This window comes from Panthera pardus, unplaced genomic scaffold (genome assembly GCF_024362965.1).
Source record: "Panthera pardus isolate Hobbes unplaced genomic scaffold, ASM2436296v1 HiC_scaffold_24, whole genome shotgun sequence".
NCBI lineage: Eukaryota > Metazoa > Chordata > Mammalia > Carnivora > Felidae > Panthera > Panthera pardus.
The window spans coordinates 134,528,233-134,542,022 of NW_026526810.1; the positions used below are offsets into that span (position 1 = coordinate 134,528,233).

The 13,790-nt window shown below is 62.3% G+C and overlaps 1 protein-coding gene across 3 annotated transcripts in view; it reads right to left on the bottom strand.

Annotated features, from left to right (window-relative positions):
* The window catches only part of BEGAIN (brain enriched guanylate kinase associated), a 45,300-nt gene extending 33,543 nt beyond the window's left edge, over positions 1–11,757 (bottom strand). For 2 of the 3 annotated variants that reach the window (XM_053889794.1, XM_053889792.1), the window contains exon 1: positions 11,573–11,745. In XM_053889794.1, coding sequence (XP_053745769.1) covers positions 11,573–11,614 — 42 coding nt within the window. In that variant the 5' untranslated portion in view covers positions 11,615–11,745. Of the gene's footprint in view, positions 1–11,572 lie in introns of all 3 variants that reach the window. The other variant, XM_053889799.1, reaches the window with a different exon arrangement.
* Positions 11,758–13,790: the final 2,033 nt, after the last annotated feature.

Here is a 13,790-nt window from a genome sequence, read left to right on the forward strand (position 1 = left end):
CCGGTGGGAAGCCCTGCTGGGCCAACAGAGGACTGTCCGAGAGGCTGCCGCGAGGAGGGGGCACAGAAGGGCAAGTGCGGGGCTCGAGGAGCCCAGCTGGAGGTGCCACCGGCCCAAATCCAGGCCTGTGGGGAGGGGGTGGAGGTGGGAGAGGTGCCCAGAGGGCCTGAGCAGGTGGAAGGGGTGGGGGGGACCATGGGGGGCCCAGGTCCTGGAGGGGGAGTGGCCGGCGAGGAGGCAGCACTGGAGAGGCGGCCAAGGACACCGAGAAGGAGCAGAGGGAGCTAGGATGAGGGCGGGGGTTCCAGGAGCTGTGGGGGGGCGGGGGGGGGGGGGACAGCGCTCACAGACCGGGTCCCTCAGCATCCCACTCAGGGCTGGCCTGTGCTGGGGACGCAGCAGGTCACCTTAGGCGCAGGACCGAGGTGAGCTGCGTGCTGTCCTGTCCTCACCTGATGGGGTGGAGAGGGGTGGGCCCTTGCCAGAGGTCACCCAGCAGGTTGGGGAGGGGAACTCAGGCCTTGCTGCTGTCCCCAGATGGGGCCGGGAGCGTCCCTGTCCCTGGTCCTGGAAGGAGGGCCGCCCCGCCCTACCTCCCACCCTGCCCGCCTTCCCTCGGCTGGGCTCCGGCTGGGCTCCGTGTCGCCTCAGGCAGGGCCTCGGGTTCCCAGCCGTGTGCGGCTGCAAGCTGGCCTCCAGAGCTAAATCTGGCTTACCAGCATGTTGTATTTGGCCTGCAAGAGGTTTTAAAAATTTTTTAAAAAACATTTGAGCCAACATTTAAAAATTGGGAGAGTTTACATTTTAAATTCCATATTTTTGGCTTCTACTGAAAATTTGCAAGATCTGGCAACTCCGGCCCACATTCCCACGTGGCAACAGTTGGGGAGCTAGGAAGCAGCTCCCCCCACCCCCAAGAGGCACCTCAGGGTGGGGGGGCTCCCCCGCTGGGGAGAGGCGCCATCCACACCTAACGGACCCGGCAGCTTAACTTGGGGAGACTGAGGCCCGGAGTCTGGAATGACTTGTCTGGGTCGCTCAGTGGGAAAGCCCCTGGGACAGGATCTGGGGACTCCCAGGCCTGGTAGCAGGGGTCTGGTTACAACCCCACCCGGGCTCCTTCAGAGCCCCAGCCTGCCTCTCCTTCCATGACCCTGACCCTGACCCTGACTCTGGCCCTCCCACTCTCGTCTTCTGACCACAGGAAATGGCTGGCTTAAGTCACTCATACTGTCATTCGGGCCCGGGGACAGTGAGAAGAGGAGGTCTCAGAGACCTTCCGCAGGAGCTTCTTGCTTGCTAGACAATGAAGGGGAGCAGCAGGGTCACCCACGGCCACTCACCAGACGGGACAGAGGCAGGACTAAAATCCAGGGCCCTCCCCTGGTTTATAGCTCCCTCCCTGAAGGTGTTAATGGTGAAACCTCCGGGCACTGGCCTCAAAAAAGGGATTTCAGGTTAATGACTGGAGCCCCCCCCACCCCCACCCTGGCAACAGTTCTGGGGACACAGTCCTGTCCAGGCTGGGAGGGCAGGAGACACACAGCAGAGGAACCACCATCGCGACCTTCGTCACCATCATCATGCCAGTGACTGAACTCCTACTCTGTGCCAGGCACCTGCACCCATGACCTCTGATCCTCCCGCCCCCACACGCCCGTGAGGACACGAACTCGGCTCCGTTCTCTGAACCTGCTCCTGGTCTGTGAAACAGGCTGATCCCGGTACCTCTCTGACCCGCCTATTTTGAGTACTTGATGTGAGGCTGTAGCGGAGGGGTTCGGGGTTCCAGAACAGGTGCTCACCACGCGATACGGCCCTGGGGGTGGGGGTGGGGGTGGGGAGGGCCGATACCGCCCTCCCCCTCCCTCGGGAAGGAACCTCGCAGGGCCTCAGGATGGAGCCCTGCCTCCTGGCACCCAGTGCTGGGCCCCGACGGGTCCCCGCAGCCCTGTGCCACCAGGCGGTCCTGGGAGGCGTGTGTGAAGAGCCTTGAGACAGAACCCTCCAGAGGCCTGGGCGTCACGGAGCTCCCCCGGGGCCCAGTGTCCCCAGAGCGAGGGCTGCGCCGTGTGCAGGGCTCAGAGTGGCGCAGAGGCAGGGGTCCCAGATTGCCAGGCCCTTGTGGAGGAGGCGGGGGTCCCGATGCTTGTCAGGTACCTGTTGGATGCTTTCCCTGTGACAAGGCAAGAGAAAAATCGTGATCATTCCTGCCTTTTCATGGCTGGGGAAGCCAAGGCCTGGAGGGGTGAGGGCGGGTGACCTGTCCAGGTCACCAGCAGCCCGTGGATCCTTGAGCTGGTGCAGCTGGCCCCAAGGCAAGGGCTGGAGGGCTGCAAATGCCCAGGACTCACTAGTGGCCTCACTGCTCCCGGCCCTCCCCGGGAGGAGAAGGCAGCTGGCTGGGGGGCAAGAAACACCAAAGAGCAGGGGGCAGAGGGGGAGGTTAAGCCTGCCTGCGCCCAACCCTGACTCCTCCGCGTGGCCTCTCTGAGACTCAGTTTCCTCTTCTGGATGCGGGGAGCCTAATGACGGCACCAACCTCCTGGGGGTGCACCGAGGCCTGGGATCAAGAGTTAGAACACGCAGAATTTTGTTTTTAAAGGAACCTCTCCCTGTAGAGACACCATCCTAGGACGGGCCTGGCTGTGAGCTCCGCCAACCTGGCCCTGCGACCCCCACTTGGGTCCTGGGCCCGGAGAAGTCAGGATGGGGCCGTGTCCTCAAGAGCCCATAAAAGCCCCTCTGGCCCCAGGGGACACGGACGGTTTGGGGGACAGAGGTCGGCACCAAGGTGGGCGTGCAAGTGCACGGGCACTGCTCTGCACAACTCGGTCCCCGGGTCAGCTAAGTGGGTCTCACGTCTTTCCGCCCGTCTGTGAGGCCAGGGTGTCCTGATTGTGTGCAGGGCGGTGCCGGGGTGCTGAGAAGGACACCTGCATTTAGATTTGAAGACCTCGGTCCTAGCCCAGACTCCCCACGTGACCTATAAAATGGGGAATTAAGGGGGCGCCTTGGTAGCTCAGTCGGTTGAGCATCTGACTTCGGCTCAGGTCACGATCTCGCGGCCCGTGAGTTCGAGCCCTGCGTCGGGCTCTGTGCTGACAGCTCGGAGCCTGGAGCCTGCTTTGGATTCTGTGTCTCCCTCTCTCTCTGCCCCTCCCCTGCTCATGCTCTATCTCTCTCTCTCTGTCTCAAAAATAAATAAACATTGTAAAAAAAAAAAAAAATGAGGAGCCAAGGGGCGCCTGAGTGGCTCAGTCGGTTGAGCATCTGACTTCGGCTCTGGTCACGATCTCGCGGTCCGTGAGCTCGAGCCCCGCGTCGGGCTCTGTGCCGACGGCTCAGAGCCTGGAGGCTGCTTCGGATTCCGTGTCTCCCTCTCTCTCTGCCTCTCCCCTGCTTGTGTTCTGTCTCTCTCTCTCTCTCAAAAATAAGTAAAAACATTAAAAAAAATTTTAATGGGGAATTAGTGAAAACACAGACCCATCTATCTTTCCGACAGGATGGTGACATATTCTTGCATGGAGGTGTCTGAGGTTCAAACGTGCAAAGGGACAATCACGAAATCCCGTGGTGAGACACAGAGGGCTCTGCCCATGGGGGCCTGATATTAATACCGTGCCGCACACGCACTCAGTTCCCAACTCTTCTGCCTGCCCCGAAGCCAGAAATTTCACCGTAGAGACCCATTCGCTGGGTTCTTAAGGTCTTGCCTGTTACAGATATTATGAAAGCGGCCTGATGAGGGAGCTGGAAGGGGTCAGCGGGGACTCCCGGGGAGAAGGCACATGCAGTGAGGAGGGAGGGGACCGCAGCAGACCTCCGCCAGGCCGCCCCGCGGGCGGGGCGCTGAGGCTGAGACTCACCCGGCTTGGAGGCCTCCGGGGGGAGGCGGCTGGGCCTCCACACTTGCTGCTGCCTGCTCGAGACCCACCGGTCTCCACGGCCCGGCCAGCCCCCGCCCTGCTGGCAGCCTCGGGGGCCGCCTCTGGGGAGAGCGGAGGGCTCAGGGCCAGGGTCTTCTCCGGGGCCGCAGCTCCGGGGAGGGGCTCCTGGGCCGGGCCTGGGTCTCGCTCCCCCAGGGAGGGCTCCGGGCTGCGGCCTCTGGGCCCCCGGAAGGCCTCCAGGGTCCCGGGGTCCAGCACTCGTACGGTGACCTCATCCAGGAACCTGGAGAAGGGCAGCCTGGCCTCCCGTCGGCGGCCCAGCCGGGCCAGGGGGCCCCCGGCGGCCTTGCTGCCCGTGCCTGGGGGCTCTGGGGTGGACAGCAGGGCAGGTGACGCCTGTGTGCCCTCCTGGCCCAGCCGGCCCGCCCAGCCAGGGCAACGCGTCTGGCCCTCGCGGCTCCGGCCCAGAGTGGGACTTGGCTTGCGGCTTCGAAGGTCCCCTCTGCAGGCTTCCTTCCTGGTGGCTTTGGCCCCGGGCTCCAAGAGGGAGCTGCGGCCATCCTGCCTGGGGCTGCTGGGGTCAGGGCCCTGTGCCTGGGAGCTGGCCCCCGAGAGCATCCTCCGTAGTCAGTCCAAGGTCAAGCCTCTCCAAATACCTCACTAGCCCCACTTCTCTCCTCCCACGGGGCTGGGATCCCCACGCCCTCTTTTGGGAGGGGGTCACGGCCGCCCATCTCCCATTGGCCAGAGCGATCAGCTCAATGCCCGCCTGCCCATCGATCCAGGGATGTCGCGGGGGGGGGGGGGGGGGGGGGGGGGGGGGGGGGGGGGGAGGGGCTCCCACCCCCTAAATTGATTCTCACTAAGTGGGAGCTGGGCTTCAGGGCTCAGTGAGTGCTACAGAGAAGGTCATGTCCTGAGCTCTGTTTTTGCCTGGGGAGGCAGCCTGCACTGGCTGAGCACCTGCTGTGTGTGGGGAGGGGGCTGGGCTGGGCCCCACAACATCTCCTCATCTCCTCTGCCAGGTGTGGCGCCGGGCGCATGGGTGTGGAGAGGCAGGCGGCACAGCGACGACCCTAACAGTGGCCGTGAGACTGAGCACGGGGCCCGAAGAAGGGGGAATTGGAACGCCATGGATCCGGCAAATTGGGAGGGTATGATGGACACTGCTGGCTGCCCACTGTTCCCCCATTCGTCCTTAGTAAGGAACTCATTTCATTCTGGGAGGCAAGATACTCAGCTCAAAGACTGCATTTCTCAGGCTCCTTTGCAGCCAGGGGTAGCCAAGGAGATACAAACAGAAGTTATTGGGTGAGGGTCAGGCAGCTTGCGCGGGCTTCTTTGGCTCCCATTCCCCACCCTCCTGCTTCTTAACTGGAACATGGAAGTGATGGGAGGAGCCATTGCAGCTATTTTGCACCATGAGGCAAACTTGTGGCAGAACCCATACACCAAGGGTGGGGGAGCAGAAAGACAAAAGGAACCTGGGTTCCTGATGACCACTGAGTCATCACACCAGCCCTGGACCACCTGCCTCTGGTGCTGTAACTTGAGAGAAATAACCCCGGTCTTATTTAAGCTATGGTTACTTCCAGCCTCTGTCACTAGCAGCTGTGGGCAATCCCTCAATGATACACAGGGGATAAGGCGAGGGATAGTGGCACACGGGGACCCGGGGTGTAGTTAAATGGGGAGTAGAATGGGGGGAGATCAACCCAGAAAGGCCAGAGCCAGGCCTGGGCACTTCCTCCTTTGTGTGGAGGGAAATAGGCCTGCTTCTGGCATCTCAGGAAGCCGGGAGGCAGGATTTCTTCCCGGGACGCACCCACATGAGTCAGAGGAAGGCTCGCTGGGGGGGTGGCAGCCCCAGGCCTTCGGTGGGCCAGCTGGTGGCCACTATCACCGTCTGAGCTTGTGGCATCGCTTAGAGCATGGCCTTGACTCTCCTTGGTGGCCTACTCATGGCTATGAACTTGGGGCCCCTGCTGGTGGTGCCTAGATGGCTCACATCAAGTGCTAGGGACCCCTTCTTTTCCGGACTCAGCTGGACACCTCTCTGAATGTCCACAGCACCCATGACTGAATATGTGAAAAGCTCCGTGAGCTCCGCTCCACAGAAGCGGGTCCAGCTTGGTCCATCCCACAAACGTCCCAGTACGAACTTTAAAACACAGACCAGATCAATGGCCAGACGATGTCACACATTCATATGCCCTGAAAGGCCCTGACAGTCCAGCGTCTTTTCTAGAGACACCAAGGTGTCGTTTCTACCCTGGATACCCCCCCTGGAACTGCCATCAAGTTCCTGGATGTGTTAAGCTCTACCTGGCCTCAGGGCCTTTGCACATGCTATTCCCACCATCAGAATCATTCCCCCTCCCCCCTCTTCCCGTTTGTCTCATCACCTAATTTCTATCTAAGCTTCAGGGTCCCAGTCAATAGCCTGTCCCCTTGCAGCCCCCAGGTCAGATCAGGTCCCCTCGCGTTAGCCTCTTGTAGTCCCTACTCTTCTCATAACACAGCCCCCAGCTGCGAGGGGTATGTGTGTGATCATTCACTCTCTGTGTCCTCTTAGAATGCAAGCTCCACTCTATCCTCACTCTCCGCACAGGCCTAGGCACATAGTAGGTGCTCAACAAGCAGTTCCAGAGTGGACTTCCTCTGGGCTGGGCACTGGGGCAGGCGCGAATTCTACCACTGAACCACCCATGCTGGGCTGGGCACTGGGGGGAGCAGGGATCTCAGGCTCTAAGGAAAGTCACAGCATCCCCCCCGATCCCTGCAGTCCCCTGACAGCCACCCCTTCACACCTGGATACCTCCCCCCAGCAACAGCCGACCAGCCCCTGCCCCATCGCCATCATCATCACCAGTGGGAGGCGGCAGATCCAAGGGCAAATCCCTCTCCAACCCCCGCAACAGGACTTTGGGCAAGTCATGTCCCCTAACCGTCACATGCAGGTGGATGCCCAGTTCGGGGGCAGCGGTGGGAAGCGGTGTGAGAACACAGGTGCTGGGTGCCTCCAGCACGGAGCCTGGCATCTGGTAGGATCTCGGGACTCGTGAGCACAGGGCTCTAATGTGTCGTTTCCCAAGTATGTGCGATCGCAGGAGCGTTCCAGGGGCTCTGGCCAGTCGGTCCTCTGAGCTTCTCCTAGAGTTGCCGGCTGCATCAGACAAGTTCTCGTTGTCATAACAACCCACTGGCTCTCTGCCGCCTGGGCCGGAGGCCCCAGAGGATGCTGCCAGCTGCCGAAGCTTGCAGCCTGGGCCTGCTCACCTCTCAGCAGCCCGGGCTGCTTCTCCTGAAAGAGCCTCACAGCTCCCGGCGTGACAGCCCCTGCTCCTCAACTCATCTATTTCAGCCGCACTTCTTGAGTCTCTACTACGTGCCAAGCTCCGTGCCGGGCACGCACCTGCAGCATGGCCCAAATCCTCGCCCAGCCCTGTGAGGTGGGACGGCTGTGGGCTCTCATGCTCAAAGAAGCAGAGTCTCAGCTGGGCAAAGTGACTTGTCCAAGGTCCCACGCCTCGGACACAGCAGACCCGGGAGGGGAACCCCAGAGGTCAAGTGCTCACCATTTCCTCTCCAGCACCCCCTCCGCCCCCCCACCACTGCCTGGACCCTCCCTGATCCCACGGGTGCGAAGCTGGCCTCTGTGAGCTCGGAGAGAGGAGAGGCACAGCTCCCCAGTGCCCGCTGGGCCGGAGCGGGGAGACCTTGTCCTAAGGCAGGTTCCCGTTGTCGTAGCGATGGGATGCAGGATGGGTAGAGCATATTGGACATCCACTAATGGTTCCAAACATTACCTCACTTACTCTCACAGCAACCCCCCAAGCCAGGACTTGCCACCCCATTTCATGGCGGAGGACTTGGGCTCTGAGGGGTCACTGGTCAACAGCCATGGCTTGCCATAGGCCAGGTACTGCAATAAACACTGGCAGGACTGCTGTCCCCTTCCTGGGGCCTCTCTCGTGCCAGTGCGGAAGTTTCTACTACCATTGCTCTTTTATGGATGATGCTGTGGGGGGGTGGGGCTGAGAGTTCTCATACTCGTGCCTTTAACCATCCTATCGCATGGCTTCTGGCTGTTTCCCTGCTGGCCTGAGAACCCTAGAGGGCAGCCACAGGCCTCAGCTGTCTCGAGTCTCCAGCATCCACGCACGTGCTCTGTGCCGTCAGCGTTTGCACCCTGGATCCTGTCCCAGCCTTTCTTCCTCACAAGGGCTGTGCACTTGAGCCATCCAAGCCTCCCAGGAAGTCTCCCTGGGCAAGGGGTTCGCTGCAGGACTCCCCGCTGGCCACCTGTCTTTACAAGAGGCCACACAGCCACTCCATCGCACAACACATAATTGGAGAAGCCCAATGACCCCTTGGGCTTCAGCCCTGCAGCCTTCCCGCTACGCTATCACGGAATCGGGGCTCTGTGAACAAGACACCGGCATCTAGGGAATCCAGATCACCCACCCACCCACCCAGCCTTCGACCCATCCGTCCCTAGAGCCACGCACCCATTCACACGTGCCCGCTTGTGCATCCGTGTCTGCACCTGTCATCTGCTGACACGTACTCACCCGTCTGCTACCCTCTAGTCCCTGTATCCGTTCATCCGTGTGTCCAGCCTTGTCCCTTGCATCCCGTACCCATGCCTCCGCCTGCCCCCGCCACAGACGCATCCCTCCATCGACCTGTGTCCGTCTGTGTGCCGATCCACGCTTCTACGCCTGTATCTGTGCACTCATTAACATACACTCATGTAGCCATCCATTCACGCTTCCTGCATGCATCCATTCATTCCCACAGCCATCGTCTTCTTACCATTCAAGGACCCATCCACCTATCCCAGCACGCGAGCACGGACTAATCCATTTAGAATCCACATGGCTGTATCTGTCTATCCTGACGTATCCTGTATCCGTCCATCCTCTATCCACCTATCCCTCTGTTGACATCTGTCCATCCATTGTCGATCCTTTCATCCACTCCTCTGTTTCGCCATATGCATCAGAAATTCATTTTCCTACCTATCAGTCCATTTATGTACCCATCCATTGACGTCCTGTTCTGTTCATCCAGTCCCGTATCCTTGTCAATTCTTCCATCCGTTCCCATCCGTCCCCATCTACGCTGCCACTTCCGTCCGTCAATCTCTGCTCCCCCTCACCTACCCCTCTACTTTCTATCCATGCATCCCGCTGTCCCATCTGTCCCGCTCTATGCTTCCCGTCATTGTCTGTCCACACACTGCGGCCCACCCCACAATTGCTTCTCCACTGGTGCAGAGGTGGGTGCACGGGGGGAGTATGCTAGGTGAATACAGAACTCAATCACTTACTCACGCATTCATTCATCCTATAATACCGAATCAATAGAGACAGCTCTGGTCTGCTTTTCTCCCAACAGCTACCATCTGGGGCCTGCTTTGGGGCGGAAGTCGTTCCCTTGACTGTGATAGGTGTCGTGCCTAGACACCGAGGCCCTGAGAGGGGCAGGGCCTTGCCACAGTAAATCAGTGGCAGAGGAGGAACGTGAACTCAAGACTCCAGCTTCGTATCCGTGCCTCTCCACCAGGCTGGTGACCAGCCCTGGGGCAGGAGGGGGAACCAGGAAGGGAGGCTGAGGGCAATTCCAGACCCAACAAAGTGAGCCTCAGGGTCACCCACCCGTGGGTTTGTCCCTGGGAATCTTTATCTGCTTTGAGGGGAGGAGTCACCTCACCCTGCCCATGGCCATGCCCCTGACCTCCAAACTCCTGCAGGACTGAGCCTCTTCCGATCCTGGCACTCTCCCCTCTTCCCCCCAGGCCCCGACCCATGCAGCACCTCCGACACTGCACTATCCTCACCTGCTCAGCTCTGACTCAGCCCTTGGACCTCACCTCCTGGGATGTGAGATATTATTTGTGGCACTGTGCCTGCAGGAGCAGGGGCGCTCCTTCAGAGTGGCTATGATGCATGAAAATGCTGAGATTGGGCCTGGCACGTAGTAGGTGCTCCATTAACAGCGACTGCTGTGGGCCAGACGCCGGGCCCAAGAGTCCCTGCAAGTGAATGGGAAATCATCTAACACACCGCTTCTGACTCACTTCCCTCCCAGACCTGGAAATGTCTCCCATCCCGCCTCAGCCCATGGAAAGTCCATCCCACAAGACGGTCTCCGGGCCGGCAGCCTTCAGCCGCCTTGCTCAGCATCCCAGGTGCGAACAGCTCCAGGTTCTGAGGATAAGCAGAGCACAGAGCTGGCGAGGCTATAAATAAGAGACAGGAGCTGGGGAGGGTCCTCCACAGAGGCACAGCCGGCCCGCGCCCGGCACCAATGTGCTGAGCAGCCGGGAAGAAGCCGCATCTGCCACTGTGCTTGCTTTGCTGTGCCGCCCTGATTATAGTGAGAGTCGGGAAAATTAAGGGTTTTCGGGGACGCTGCCAGGGCCCTTGCTGCCGCCTCCCCGCCCTGCACGTCACAGATGCCAGGCAGAGCCGCCCCCATCGGCCACTTGCCCCAGCCGGCAGTGCTACACTGGGCCTGCCTGGATGGCACGCCATGGTTCGCAAGGGGCTTTCTCCCACGGTCCTCACTGACCCCCGGGCATAGAAAGGGGCTTTGCTGTGACTGGTGGGTGGTGGAACTGGGGCCCAGTGAAGGGAAGCGACCTGTCCTATGGGCGCTTGGATTTGGAGGGCACTGGGACCTCAGAAGGAGCCAGGCCCAGGGAGACTCTGCCCCACAGAGCCCCAAGGCCTTGACCCCTGCTGTGCACAGGGCGGAGGGGACGACCCGGGCCCTGCAGGTGGCAGTCGCTCTCACCGGGCCGCCCCCACTCACTCTTGGGTGCCTACTCTCTCCCATCCTGCCCGCTCGGGAGACTCCAGGAGGTCGCCCACGCTGTTCCTGCCCCAAAGGCGCCACACTGGGGATGGGGTGGGGCACAGACGAGGAAGGAAACACCTCTAAACCCGGCAGGAAGCGGAAGCGCTAGGGCAGAAATTCCCAAACAACCAGCCGGGGTTCAGGGAGGGTGGGAGCGCCAGCCGGGCGGCCCTGGCCTCAGTTTCCCCGCTTGTCACTGAGGGCCACGTGAGCACCTGCCCGGCAGGTCCTGGGCAGGACCGAGCGCGTCCGGGGCTCGGCGCGCGCCCACGCGCCGCGAACGCTCAGGGAACCGGCCCCGGGGTCCGGCCTCCTTCCGGCTCCTGGGCCTCTGGGGCGGCCTCCCCGAGCCGGGTCTGGCCCTGCCCCCTGACGCAGGGCGGGACGAGGCCTGCCGGCACCCGGCTACCTGTCCCCTGTCCCCGCCCCGGGCCCCCGCCCCGGCCGGGACGCGCGGGTCTGGGGGCGATCGCTCGGGCCGGCGAGGGGGAGGGGCGGGGAGGGGCAGAGCCACGCGCGCGGAGGCCGAGTCCCCGCCCCGCCCCGAGACTGCCGGGCTCCCGGGGGTGCCCGGCCCCCCCCTCCCCCCGACCCGACCCCGGCCAGCGAAGCCCCCCGCCGCGGAGCCCTGGCGCCCCGGTACCGGAGGGGGCGCCGCGGGCGGCGGACAGGAGGCTGGACAGCCGCTCCCCGCACCCCTCCTCCGCCCCGGCCCGAGCAGGGGTGCCGTGCAGAGCCCGCCCCGGGCGTGGGTGGCGCCCGCCCCGCCCCCCGCCGGTGCCCGCGCCGCGCCCGCCCCGCTCGCAGGTACTCACCGCCCGGCGGAGCCGGCCCGGCCGCCGGCCGCCCGTCCACATGGCCCCGGGGCAGCCGCGCCGCTCGCCTCCGCCGCCGCCGCCGCCGCCGCCGCCGCCGCCGCGCTCGGGGCCCGCCGCCCTCCCCACCGAGGCCGAGCGCGCCGGGAGCCGGCGCGGCCGGGGCTCCCCCACCCCCCGGCTTCCCGCAGGGAGCGCCCGCCCCCCGCCCCCAGCCCGGCTCCCCGCCAGCCCCGGCCCCGCGCGCGCAGCCGCGGCTGATTCAGCGGCTCCCCCACCCCCACCCCACCCCGCCGCGCCGGGCCGGGGCGCGCTCGGGGGGCGCGGGGGCCGGACGCCGGGCGCGGGGGCGCAGCGGGGGCGCGGGAGCCGGGGACGGAATGGCGGCGGGGCAGGGAATGAATGAACGCGTGCGGGCATGAATGGCTGGGCGCATGAATGAATGAGTGCCGTGCGTGCGTGCGGGAGGAACGAATGAATGAGGAACGAATGCAAGAGGGGGCCGCCGAGCGAAAGAGGGAAGGGACCCTGAAGCCCGGGAAACCCTAGGTACTGACCTGTCCGACCCATTCATCCACGCATTCACTCAATCCCCCAGCATTTATTGGACGCCTACTGTATACCAGCCCTGCTCTGGGCCCTGGGAAGACCTCAAGGCAGGAAGCCAAATTCCTGAGCTGCTGGAGTTCACATTTTACCAACGGAGAACCTGCGGCGCCGCCGGGGAGGAGGGGGGGAGGGGGCGGAAGGGCGCAAAAGACGTGACCCGTGACCCGCCAAGCTACCCCTCTCCCCGCCCCTGCTCTGCCACACCCCCCACCCTCCCCACCTCAGTGGCTCCCTCGGGTCACCGCAGGTACCTGTCTCGCCTTCGTCCTACTCAGCGGAATCCCGGCCCCTGGGTCAGGGTAGCCAAGTGATGGAGGAGGGGCTTCCTTACTTCCTGAGCTCTCAGAACGGAGAAGCAGCCTGTGAAAGGTCAGTGTTGCTCCGGGAACCTCCAGGTGGAGCACACCCCTCCCTTCGCCCAGCAGAACCCCAGGCTGGCCCAGTCCTGGCCCCGAGAAATCAGGGTGTGGGATGAACCACTCCCTCTCCTCCCGGAGACATGGAGCAGGGTGATTCTGATGGCCCAAGCCAGGCTGGCGCTTCCTCAAGAGCCAGCCTCCGTTCTGAGGCCATCAGAGCTCCCTGGGGACAGCCGCCCGAATCTGCCAGCCCAGCCAGCCCGGCCGTGGCCAGCATATGAACCCAGGGAAATGCAGGAGGAGGCCAGGAAGGATCCTGTGTGTTGGAAAGAGAGGTGACAAAGCACATGCACTTTACTCCTGTCCTCACTCGGGAACTAAGGGCTCACAGCTTACACTCGTTGATATCATTCCCAAGCCCATGGCAGATTAAAAGATGCTGCCAATGACTACTCTATTTTTGGTTGTGGCAAAATATGCAGAACATAATATTTACCATTGTGACCATTTTTAAGGGTCCAGGGCAGTGGCATTAAGCGCATGCACCCTGTCGTGCAACCATCACCAGCATCCGTCTTATATTTGCATTCCACGCCACTCGGTTAATTGGGGAGGAGGTTGCTACATTCAGGCACAGAACAGTGCTGAAAAAAGGCGCTGGTAGCAAAGGGAAGCAAGAAAAACCACCAACGGGAGACAGGAAAGTAAAGGAGACAGTGAATGAAGAACCAAGTGCCTTGGAGGAGGTGTTTGGTCTCTAGGCAAAGTCCCATCTCCTCCAGCCCGGGCCCTGGGGACATTATTGGGTAACAGATGGAGAAAGGGAGGTCAGGGAGCTTTCCAGGCCCCAGAGAAGGGTGAACCTCAGGGGATGCCCTTTTGCCTCCTATGGTCCAGAAGGAAGAGGGGGCGGTTGGGTGCCGGCTCTCCGGATCCCTGTTTTAGGCTCTCTGTGGGACTGGTCTCTTTGTTTGCGGCCTTGGTTTCCCCATCACGAGTAGGGGCGGCTTCTAGGGTCTCCACTCTCGCCCCCTCCCGTTCTGACGCCACTGAGGCCACACGTAGGGGTGGAGCCCAGCCTGCTGATGCCCCCCACCTGCCAGCCCTAACGTCCCTGCCCTCCCCGGGGCCCCAAGGGGACAACAGTAATGGCGGCATGTGGACGGACTGTAGGCGTGGGGCTCCACCCACGTTTTCTGCCCAGACTCTGGTCCTGTTCAGATGGTGCCAGAACGTCCGCCGTCCGCCCT